The sequence below is a fragment of the Eptesicus fuscus genome, chromosome 16 (genome assembly GCF_027574615.1).
Source record: "Eptesicus fuscus isolate TK198812 chromosome 16, DD_ASM_mEF_20220401, whole genome shotgun sequence".
Classification (NCBI taxonomy): domain Eukaryota; kingdom Metazoa; phylum Chordata; class Mammalia; order Chiroptera; family Vespertilionidae; genus Eptesicus; species Eptesicus fuscus.
In genome coordinates this window covers 12,913,337-12,925,422 of record NC_072488.1, presented here as the reverse complement: position 1 = coordinate 12,925,422, position 12,086 = coordinate 12,913,337, and the positions used below count along the sequence as shown (strand labels likewise).

Sequence of the window (12,086 nt, the reverse complement as noted above, 5' to 3'; positions counted from 1 at the left end):
GAGCAAGGAGCAATGGCAGCACACGTTCACAGCGTCGTTGCTGTTCTGGAGAGGGCTCTGTTAGATCAGGCAGGTGAGTGGAGTTCCAATTAATGTGTCTAAAAACGACCACAATTCATTTATATTGGCCAGAGAATGACCCCGACCCAGACAGGACTCTTAGTGTATTTAGTTGTCAACAAGCCCCTCCTCCCAGGTCAATAGCAGTCAAGGGAAGACGCCATTTCCTCCTTTCCTAGCTGAGAAGCATCTCAAGAAACCCGAGGGTCAGATGCAAGGAGTGGACAGTCTCCAGCCCCTGGTGGTTACTCACTCGGCAAGGTGGTCACGGTCTCCAGGGAGCCGTCTCCTCCTGAACTGCAGGGAGTAAGCCAGTGAGATCACATCAGTACGTAGGTTTTTTTGTTTGTTTCTTTTTAGCATCCATGCCATCAGATGTGCCAGACCCACCCGTCTCTTTGTGTTTGAGGGATTCTGAGAAAATCTGAATTCCCCAATGGGTTGGTTCCCCCCAAATCCAGGATTTGAAGGCAAAAGAGAGCTGTTTCTTTTCTCCAACAAATCAAGAGGGAGAGAACTTAGCTGAGTATCTACTACGTGTCCAGCCAGGAACTCGACTCTCTGCATTAAGTTATCTCACATCTCCCCAAGCTTATGAGGTCCATGCCACTATTTCCATTTGACAGAATAGGAAGCTGAGGTTCCCTAACTTTCTAAAGGATACTAAAACCCACAAAGGTCACAAAAACCGGCTTGAGCTGGAAACCTTTAGAAAACAGATAAACTCCTTTCTGTCTAGTGGGGAGGTCAATCTCACAGCCTTTCTACCCCAGTCTAATTTCACCTAATCTAATAGTTTTCTGGCCTTCAATCTAACCCTAAGACACACTCAAAATTTCCTTTCCTTTCCTGCATTAAAATTGAATATATGTGGGAAGGAGAGAAGTATACCTATTTCAACAAAGCCCAATGGTCAGATGCACTGCATTTACTGTTATTCCCCCCCCCCCCCCCTGTACTTCCCTCCTCAATCCCAGCCTTAGTCTAGACCAATAGATCATGAAAATACAGTGTTTAGCATCCAGCCCACCAGGACAGGCTTCCGAAGCACAGGCCATGAATCAAAGTCATGGCTGTTCTTTACTCAAGGAATGCTTGGCCTGCAGTTGACTATTTCATACCAGGGTGGTCAAGGGCTTACTTAAGCCAAATGCTCAGCAGTCCCTGGTCGTGGAGAGAGAGCAGCCAGGTGAGCCCTGCCCTACCAGCCTCACTCAGGTCTTTCTCTCCCACCTCCCAAAAAACGTCTGAACCGAACTTGGTCGGTGGTTGGGCATTTGTATGAGCTTCTGATTCTTTTCCAATTCTGCACCAAGCTGCTGCTTTAGCTGCTTCTGACCCTCCTTTCTTTGAACTAAAAGCACTACATCAGAATACCTCACACTTGCAAGAAAGTGATAAATCATGCACCGTCTCTAATCACTGTGTTCTCACTCTGCTTTTTCTCCATCAATAAACACGGAAACATAAACACAGAGACACACGTACACACACAGGTCAAGTACTCTCTACTACAAAAGGTATCTTTGTTCTAAAATAAGTGTTGTAGCTGATCGAGACCCATAGGCTACGGAATCTCTCTCTCTCTCTGAGCCCATTTCAGAGTGAACATTTCCAGGAGAAAAGAGAGAATTAGACGAATAAATATGGAACGGGAAGTTTAAGCCCTCATTTTGGTCAGAACGATGTGAAACATGAAAGAAAACGGATCCATATGAACAGCGAGTCTACAGGAGAACTGCAGACTCATGTAATTGGTATTACACCATGAGCTCAATATTACACCATGAGCTCAGCGGCTGGGCTTGCGCCTCTGCTGCCAGCACAGTGCAGGGAAACACAGAGGAGATGCTCAGTAACACTGGCCGAAGGAGCTTCAGTAATGTGAGGCCGAACTCATTGACAAGACAAAGAAATGCATTTTCTGGTAAGTAAATTTTATTTTGGTCCTTGGAATGGTGTCCAACAAGCAAACTGAATTCAATAAAAGAAAAGGCAATGCTCTAAAGACCTCTGGCCTGCCACACCGTTAAGCTAAGATTCTCACAGGTCAAGGGGCCTCGGAAATATGCTCAGCCAAACCTCCTGCTCACGGCCACCCACCTCCCGGGAATTCGGAGTCCACTTCTCCCCTGTCCAACTCCATGAGGCCCGCCCTGTCCACTTTCCTTAGAGGAAGCGGCTCGAATTGCATTTTAAATTTTCCTGGGATCATTCACTGTCTAGTATTTCCAATCTGGGAGCATTATTGACTTCAGAAAAATGGCTTTTCTCAGATTAGTCTAGTACAGAGATTTTTAACTTTTATTCACCTCATGGCACACATAAGCTAATTATTAAAATTCTTTGGCACACCAAAAAATATAATTTTGGCCGATCTGACAAAAAATAGGTATACATTCGATTCATTCAAAGTGATGACTGACAATCTAAGGGAAAGAAGTCAGTGCCCCTGACGAAATAGTCAGGTATTGCATGTTTTGAAATTTCTGCGGCACACCAGTTAAAAATCGCTGGGCTAGTATGTGGACCGTTTCCAGGGGATGCTAATAGGTATACAAACAAAGCAAGCATTCTGGGATTAAGGGAAGCACTGGATTAAATAGATACAATTTTTACAAATTTTCTTCATTGTAGATCATCTCAGAGCCTTAAATATGCTAACATGCATGGGAATTCCCCAGAGGAAGGATATAGTAGGTAATGTTTCCCCCAAAATACAAAGAATTTTGCCCTCTTCAGGAACGTAGCTGGGGCTGGTGTTCCCTGGCACACACTTTGGGGAACAGTCTATATAGTCCACCATGTGTCAAGCTGTCTCTCAGACTCTGACCCAGAGCTTTATCTTTAACACCTGGAGATCTTGGGGCAGGTATTTGAAACATTTAGAAGAAACAAAAGGTTTAAAGGACTAGCAGCCATTGAATAGATGGGGCCTTGGAATGAGTTCTCCAAGACAAACATGAGTTCCTACTGGACCTCACCTGCAGGAAGAACCGGCACGATGGCCACATGTTCCTCTTGCTGCAGAGAGGAACGTTTAGCAGAAGGTGGCCTGTGTGTATCTGACTCTCAGAACCTGTCCAGGCGAACTGTTTGTAAAATAGTCAGATCACCTCCCTTCCCCGACTGCACGCCAGGTCCAGCGTCACCATCACCCGTGGGCGGGCGCATCTAGTATTTTCTGTTTCCCACACTGTGATGTGAGGCCAGGGCCTTCGCTGGCTAAGACTAAATGCAGCAGCCACAGCCTCAGACTTTTTCCGGGTTGGAATAAGCTCGGCTTCCTTCCTCTCCCTCGGGTGTTTCTGCTTCTCGCAGCCTCAGTAACATTTGGGGCACAGGGGTTCGGAGGGGAGGCTCGGTTTTGCTCCGAGGCAGCCTGCTAGTGGCCACTTACCCGGCTGAGGTGTGTGGAAACCTAGGGGACATCAGGGCTGGGAGGCGATTCCCTCAGCTCTCAGGGTGATGGCCTCAGGCTACCCACGCCCTGGGTCCTCTCTGTGGGTGGCTACAGGCTGAGTGAGGACACCTCTCCCACCTGGCAGGCCTGTCGCTCTGAGACTGCCCTCAGGGATGACCAGAGAACGGTCACAATCCCAATCACCCCGGCGTTCCCTCCCACTTTCTCGGAAGGAAGGAATCATTGGAATAATTCACTGTGAAGGAGAGGGAGGAGGCAAGCGCATCGCTGGGCCACCCCGCTTCTCGTTAGCACGCTGCCCTCTCGTGGCTGGCTTTGTTCTAGTTGTTCTGAATCCTGAGCTCATCGCCAAAGACTGTGAAGCGTGCTTCAATGCGAACTTTATTAGGAAAGAAACTTAAGAACACCCACATCTAACCACTCCCCTGCTACCTTGAGCTTTTCTACTTCTGTGGCTGGAAAGTTCTCTCTCACCCTTTCCGCTGACCTAATGGCTAATCTGCCAAGACACGACTGGGATCCCGTCTTCTCTGGGAAGCCAGGTTGGTACCCCCCCTTCTGCATCCCTGTGGCACTCGGCCACCGTCTATTCCTACAGAGCACTTGCCGAATGAGCACACGCATTTGCCTGTGCTCCCTGTACATCCCCCTCATTCCACGTGTGTTGGCTGTGATGTTGTCTTGGTTATTTCCTCCCGGAAGCGTATTGCATTGTGGAGTTTTCTGAATAGGTGTGTACATACACGTAAAGGCAGAGGTGCGACTACAGACCGACACGAATGGACACATATAGACAGTAAGCAGAGACGTGGTGCACATATACACGCAAACGGGTGGGTGAAGACTCAGAGAGCTGGTGTTTTTCAGGTGCATTTCATGTTGGATTTGCTGACCCAGGAGTCTGATAACGACCCTGGTTTGCTTTTTCTGCACAATTAAAAAAAAAAAAAAAGAAAAAGAAAGGTCACCAACAGTCAAAGATCTCTCTACTCACCACATGGTCACATCTGGCAGACATACATAGAGGTTTTGCTTCTGAAAGCCCCTTCCAGACCTGGTCCCAGCTCTTTGGTATTCAAGCCTTTACAGGAGACAGACCCCCACCCAATCTCTCTGGGAGTGAACATGGGATGGGAGGGGGTCAAGGGTTAACATTACCTATATGACAGCCCCCGATACTGGGTGGTGACATCAGGAAGGTCGTCCGGTTTGGAGCCAATTCCATTGCCAGCCTTAGGAAACACACAAAAATCCACAGGGAACTCAGCAAGTGAGCGCGCGCGGAGGCTGCGGGTGTGCAGGTGGTTCCCGGCACACGCACCGTGCACGAGCAGAACGCTGGACGGGAGTCAGAAACCCTGGGCTCGCGGCCTGCACACCGCAGCTGCCTCCTCACTGCACGGAGGGCCTGGCTTGCTTATGGCACAGCGCTCTGTTCATGACCAAATGGGATCAGAGTTGTAAAAAACGGGTTGAAAGCCTCTGAAGTGCTTCACAAATGTGAGACACTGTTATGGTGTTACTATCAGCGTCATGCTCCGGAGTTCCCCCTCAGCACGAGGAAGAGGTCACAGATCTGGGTGGGCTGCAGCGGGCAGATTTCTCATGAACTTGACGCTTCTCTCCTTGCCACGCGAAGAGGACAGGGTCTGAGCTGCATCATCCACCGGGGAAGCGCGCCCACAGGGGCGGTGTAGGAGAGTTTTTGAGTCAAATGGCATTTTTGCAATGGTTAAAAAAGTGTGGTGAGGTGTCTGAAACCTCCACTATCTGAGAGAATTCAGTTCACTCCTGAAAGGACCTCCCTTTGCACACCCGAGTGAGAAAGGGGCTGCGAAACAAGCCATCGCCATGTTCTTAGATGGACAAGGCCGGAGCCGAGGGGGGGACACGGCAGGGGTCGGGAGCGCAGGCCCTGGAGTTGGCACTGGCACCGGGAGCTGATGCAGCCACCCCCCCCCCCAACCCCTCCCACCCGGGGCCCAAGTCCTTACAGTCAGAGAATCCCCCAGAGCAGCCACGACTCGGATGTCTGCAGGTCTCAGGGCGTGCACTGGGGAGACAAGCGGACACACTTGAGTCTGTGGGAAGGAAGCTGTTTAGTGCTTCTTTAAGCAAGACCGGGAACGCCAGCGCAGGGTGCCGGGGCCTCGAGGGACTGAGGGTCCATGTGCCCTGGAGGCAGGGGTTATATAAGGACAGACTTTCCCCATAAGGACACAATAAAGGAATCCTGGACCTATGGGAGGGAGAGGTGCAGGGAGAGAGGAAGAAAAGGGAATGGAAGGAAGGATGGGAGGAAGGAAGGAAGGGAAGGAGGATGGGAGGGAGGGGGGAAGGAAGGAAGGAAAGGAAGGAGGATGGGAGGGAGGGGGGAAGGAAGGAAGGAAGGGAAGGAGGATGGGAGGGAGGGGGGAAGGAAGGAAGGAAGGGAAGGAGGATGGGAGGGAGGGGGAGGGGGTGGGGGGAAGGGGGAGGGAGGGAGGGAGAGAAGGCACGGTGGGATCCCACCACTGGGTGCCAGCTGTCATGTGGAATACCAGCTGTGACCCAGTGCACAACCAGATGGGCACTGCGCCATCGGAGATGCAGTTCCGGGCCTGAGGCCCAGCCCATTTGGAGCTGGTTCTGGATTTCCAACAACAACTGAGAACTAATCGGACCAGGCCTTCCTGTGCCCCCAAGAGCCTTCTAAAGCTGCAGGCGGCAGGGATCGCAGAGCCTGGAGCCCAGGACAACTCATAGAGCTGGGCCACCCTTGGGACTCCCTCGGCACCCCACGCCCCACCTCTGGGCCTCAGTGAGGTCAGGCCACCGGGCTAGGCCACTGGATGGGAGGTCACATGGCTCCTCCCTGTGCTCCCTTTAAGGGGCTGACATGGAAGGGCAGCGAACAGTTCCTGGCCTGACACCTTGGGGCCTGCCGGGTGAGACATCTCACAGGGCAGAGGGAGACAAATCAGGGACTTGTCCCAGGCGACCGCCCAGACAGGAAGCGGGCACTGAGTTACATGTGAAAAACGTTGTCAGAGCATCCATCGGCTCCTGCGACCCTGTGGAGAGCCCTGGGTCCCGGAGTGCCGCGGAGGGCTCACCTGAGGTGGGCGGTGAGTCCGAAGGGGTTCTGTCGCCGCACAGCAACTGGCTCCCATGACCCTAAGGGCAGAGAATGAACCTCAGGGGCGAAAGGACCTGAGCGTCAGACCCTCAGAGAGCTCTAACAAACACGGACTCCTGTCCCCTTTCCCCCCGGGGAGGAGCCTAGAAGGGCATTTGAAGAAGGTTTCCTAGGTGATTCTGAACATCAGCCACTCCTGGGATCTGCTAACCTAGTGCAGACCCCTCCACCAACTAATGCAAGAATCGGGGCATCAGCAAAATGACCCCACCCCACCCCACCCCACCCCACCCCCATCCTGCTGCCAAAGCAGCTTTATGGGGAGGATGGGATCTTCACCTCTGTCTTTGCTGACGCTGTGATCTGACAGGCTGGGCCCATTGATGGAACTTACCCCGCCCTGCACCCCGCCCAAGGTGTAGGTGGACGGACTTTATAAAAGAGTGTGAACCCCTTGTTCTCACCCACCCTGTTGGGCCAGTCCCAGCTCAGGGGCCGCCCCATGCATTGGCTGGTGGGATGAGAGAAAGCAACAGGCAGATACCTGCACGCTGTTCTTGTAGGTGCTCAGAAACGGCGAGTCCTGTGAGAAGAGGGGGGTGAGCAACGGCGCTGAACCCGGCTTGCTTCCTGCTCGGCCACTCTCCAGAGGTGCTGACCTCGGCATAAACACTTAACCACCTTTGGCCTCCCTCCCCGCCCCACACTGTGAGCCCTCCTTGCCAGGCTGACCCTGGAGCTCCTTCCCAGGACGCACTGGGGCCCTCTCTGCAGCCCTGACCCAACCTGAACTCACAGGAACAATTAGGATAAACCCTCCCAGGAATGACCCGGTCTGCTCTTCACGTCCCACCCAGCTGGCTGGGCGGCTGTGTCACCTCTTTCTCAACCCTGCCCCTCCCGACAGAGCACCACTTTCTTCTCATACAAGCCCTGTCTCTACTCCCTCGGCCCCCTGGCCACCCCCTGCCACTCCTACCCTGCAGCAGCCCGGGCTCCTTCCTGCCCAGGCAAGACAAGTCTGGCTCTCTGAGGTCCTGCCTCACGCAAGCCCAGCTCAGTGGGACCCACTGGGAATTCAGAGGAGCTCACAGAGGCCAGGGAGCAGCTGCAGAGGCCCAGGAATCTCCCAACAATATGTGAGTGAGCGTGGGGGCCTGGTCTACGTTGCCTTCCTGGCTAATGTCTGCGTCCCAGCGCCAGCTTCCAAATGACCACCCCACCCCCATCCCAGCAGATATTATTCTGGTCTCAGTTCCTCGCTCTTCCCATCGTGCCATGGAGACAGTGGCCACATGGCGATGGAGTGTCCTTCTGTCCCATCCTGCCCTTGAGCTTCTCCCCACCCCCTCGCCTTCCCAGTGAGAGCTGGGTGGTGATTCCGTGTTCCTCTTTCTGCCTGGAAAGAGCTGCTCGTAGCCCAGGCCTGTGCTAGGGCTCGCAGTGCCAGGAAGAGATGCGGGAGCCCTCTAGGGCCTCCTGGCCACAGGGCTGTCATCCATCACAGTCCAACCAGAGAGGGCACTGTGGGTGGTTACCCGGAGCCCGGGATGTGTGAGTAGGCGAACAGAGCTGTGGCGTACAATGAACTGAGAAACCTTAATGCGACTTTAAAAGGCTGGAAAAGATGGAGCCGTTGCAAGGATGTGCTTTTACTGTACCTTGTTTGGACATGTGATATTGATCTTGCTTTCAAAATCATGCCATCTTGCCTTCTGGCCAACAGGTTCCAGCTAAACCAAGAAGCAGGAAGGCGGGGAGTGAGAAAGAGGTGGTAAGAATGAAGAGATCAGGCCGTGGGTCAGGGCTGGAGAAGGGAGGGAGGGACAAAGAAATGGATCTACTATCGGTGCTGGGCCGGGACTCACAGCCTGAGTGATGGGCCTCTGAGGTCCCACGAAAGCTTTCTGGAGTCTTTTCCTCAGCAGAGGAAGGACATTTTCCCCCGAACTCGGTCATCTTACCATATTGTTCCAGAGAGCACTGCCCGAGTGGGCATGAGACTTCTTGCTGAAGTGGAAACAGTCCGGAGCGAAGAAAGAGCTGTCCGGCAGCCCCTCCTGGGCACAGGGCAGAGAAGAGGGGCTGTGTTAAGAGACGTCGGGGAACACAGATAATGCTCAGACACAGCTGGGCACTACCCGTGCCTCCCATTTCTCCACGGTGCGTGCTTTCTTTACCGGGGTCTTGGGCATGTCCACTCTTTCGAAGAACGGCTGCACAACCACCGTAAAATCTTCCCTCGTGTCGTATCGCCCACCCTCAACCAGCTGGTGCGTCCGCTCCTGCAGGAGGTAAATGTGACGGGGTCAGGGCTCGCTGCACCTGCTCCGTCTTTGTGCAACCCTCTTCTCCGCCACAGAATGAAGCAGAGTCTGGACTTGGAGTGAAATCCATCTGCAGCCAAATCTCAACTGACCAGGAGTCCGCTGGTATTTTTTAGATCAGCCTTTATCTCAACCCTTGGCCTCAGCCTCTGCCGCCATTGCATACATTTGACCCAGGAATGTAGGGGGAAACCCAAGTCCATCAGCTTGATCCTCTTGTAAAGCTCTTGGTTAAAATTTGGGGAGAGGGCCCGGCTGGTGTGGCTCAATGGTTGAGTGTCAACCTATGAGACAGGAAGTCACGGTTCAATTCCTGGACAGGGCACATGCCCGGGTTGTGGGCTCGATCTCCAGTGTGGGGCGTACAGGAGGCAGCTGGCCAATGATTCTCTCTCATCACTGATGTTTCTCTCTCTCTCTCCCTTTCCCTTCCTCTCTGCAATCGATAAAAAAATATATATTTTAAAATTTGGGGAGGGGTACATATTTGATTAAATGACTTGTTGGGATAATCCTTATATTTACTTTATTTCTGTCCTACATTTGTTCAGAAAACCCAAGATGAGTCCACACCATTTAATGCCTATTTATATAGCGTGGTGTGTGTGAGCACGCGGCTCCCGGCCTGCACACCCCTGTGAGCCGTTCAGGTCTGTCCAGGAAGGTAATGAAGCTGTTCCTCTCACAGCTTCCACTCGGGCTCAGTTCCAGGAGGACCAATTAACCCAGTTCTGGCTCCCGCTCCTGCCAGACTGCCGTCTCACCACTTGCCAGGTGCTCACCATTCAGGGCCAAAACCCTGGCTGCAGAGGGAGGTCAGGTTTGCAAACCCGAGAACATTAGCGTGGTCACTTCAGAAGACACCGTGCACTTTCTTTGTCCGGGGACAGCCGGAAAGAGAGCCCCTGTACAGGGAATGCCTCAAGTGTGACCTCCCAGGGGAGTCTCCTGGATACAAGCAGAGCCTCGAGTAAGGCAGAAGGTGCGATGCCACTAGCTAGCTGGTGGATTTCAGCAAGATGCTTTCCTTCTCTAGACCTGGATTTCCTCATCTGTAAGTGGAGGATGTTTGGCAAGACCTGGACCATCACTTAAGTCCTTCCCAATGCTACTGGTTACTCCATGGATCAACCACAATGGCTCACAGTGGCACCATGCATCTTGAGAAATGAAAGAAACCGTGTCTAGAATGCCTGGCGCCTGGTGGCACTAATAGCAATGATCGTCTCCAGGGAGAGTGACGGGAACCCATCGCTTTTGCTGGAAGTAGGGAGGGAAAGGGTTCTGAGAGAGGGCCTGATGGCCTCAGGTGGCTGAGCTGTGAGTTCCTCCAGGACACTAAGTTAGAGTCTCAGTGGTAGCAAGATCAGGCCTGGAACAGCTGGCCAATCTAGAAAGGTCGGTGAAGGCAATTTTGGTGAATTGTTCTTCTTTTTGACTACCCAGCATCTGAACCCACTTTAAAAAATATATATATTTTTATTGATTTCAGAGAGAAAGGGAGAGGAAGAGAGAGACAGAAACATTAATGATGAGAGAGAATCATTGATAGCCACCTCCTGCACGCCGCCTCCTGGGGATAGAGCCTACAACCTGGGCGTGTGCCCTGACAGGAATTGAACCATGACCTCCTGGTTCATAGGGTGACGCTCAACCACAGAGCCACGTTGGTCGTGCTGAACCCACTTTCGATGTCTGAGAAACTCCTCTGTTAGAGGGCAGCCTGCCACTCTCTGTAGAAGGTGAGAAAGGCAAATGCTGGCTTTCTCAACGCCCCTCACAACTAGGCAAGGGCGCGTGCCGAGGGTCCCCAATGGGCGCTCCCGTCTCAGGCGTGGGGTTGGAAACCAGTGGCGGAAAGATGGAGGCACACAGATTCCATCCTGCAGAGGGCAGCACCTGATCCAGTGGTGTCCATGGTGTCTCCCTGGACTAGTTCTTAGGCCTAATTTTGATTCTTAGGGCTTGGTCCCTAAAATTCCATGATTCTGGTGGCCTGGCCTCTGACCCTACCTTTCTAGCTCTTTCCGATTTTCGGATGAAATAATAAATCTGATTAAATCAACCAGAATGGCACAAGCTTTTGTTGCTTGAACCCAAGAACCACCCCACCTGGAACAGGTTTGCTCTCATGGCCATCATCTCCGCTGCCTTCCCTCTCCTGGTGCGGGCCTCGGAGACACAGGCGCCTGCTCTCAGAGAAGGCGGTGCAGCGGGCAGTCACCCAGAGGGCTGGGCGATGGCGTCAGAGCCTGATAGAGATTCATTCTCCTGAGCCCTGACACCCCTGCCAGGTGGGGCTCTCCCGAAAGGGTCTGCAGAGAAGTGGTTCTACTCTAAGGAGTCCTTGGACTTGAAGGATGAACCCACTCTGGACGCTGTTTGCAGGCCACTCTCCATGGGCTGGGAGTGACTGGACAATTAATTTGGGGGGAAAGACAAAATAGAGTCAAGGGAGTCAGCTGCTCTGGTCAAAGCTTTGATGGAGGAAGGCCGGACATGAACGACCCACAGGATGTCTGGAGACCACCTGCTGACTTTCTTTCTCCTTGTGCTCCCCAATAACACTCGTTCCCCTAGGAGGGGAGGACACAGGGAATGCATGTTCTCTCATGGAATCCTCCAGACTCCATTGGGTGGCCACCGGGAGTCAGACGCTCTTACCCATTCTGCATGGACAACCGGAAATAACTGAGACTTGGTGATGTGTGTTCAGTGGCTTGGGTCTATGGCTGATAAGGTAAATGGCACCACAGTCCTCCTGCCTTGCAGGATGTCTTTAAATATGCAAACTGGTCAGAGGTAACTTCACACCCAGTCGGGGTCACAATAACTTTGGCACATTCTCTTTCCAACCTGAGCAACCAAATCCACAGCAGCTCACTCACCTGATACTTCTTATTCACTTCGATGAGGGAGGCAAGCTCTGTTGAGTTATCATCATACTTCAGGACACAGGGACACAGATTCCTGCAGAGCAAACAGAAGAGGTGCCCCATCCCCACCAAATCACCGTCTGAGTGCACGATGCAGAAATGCTGGCCTGAGGTTCGGGATCTGTTCAACTTGGAGGTATCAGGAGTCTGTGCTAACGGACTGGCTAACCTGTCCACTGGACCAGATGAAACTGAGAAAATCTCCCAGACCTGGATTTGCT

The 12,086-nt window shown here is 52.6% G+C and overlaps 1 protein-coding gene across 1 annotated transcript in view; it reads right to left on the bottom strand.

The window, feature by feature from the left end:
- Positions 1 to 12,086, bottom strand: part of PLB1 (phospholipase B1) — a 113,631-nt gene that overhangs the window by 39,071 nt on the left and 62,474 nt on the right. The window contains exons 26-34 of the mRNA XM_028140189.2: positions 11,818 to 11,899; positions 8,783 to 8,887; positions 8,567 to 8,662; positions 8,264 to 8,335; positions 7,147 to 7,185; positions 6,580 to 6,640; positions 5,479 to 5,537; positions 4,643 to 4,716; positions 314 to 357 (exon numbers count right to left, since the gene is read on the bottom strand). Coding sequence (XP_027995990.2) covers positions 314 to 357; positions 4,643 to 4,716; positions 5,479 to 5,537; positions 6,580 to 6,640; positions 7,147 to 7,185; positions 8,264 to 8,335; positions 8,567 to 8,662; positions 8,783 to 8,887; positions 11,818 to 11,899 — 632 coding nt within the window. The remainder of the gene's footprint in view (positions 1 to 313; positions 358 to 4,642; positions 4,717 to 5,478; positions 5,538 to 6,579; positions 6,641 to 7,146; positions 7,186 to 8,263; positions 8,336 to 8,566; positions 8,663 to 8,782; positions 8,888 to 11,817; positions 11,900 to 12,086) is intronic.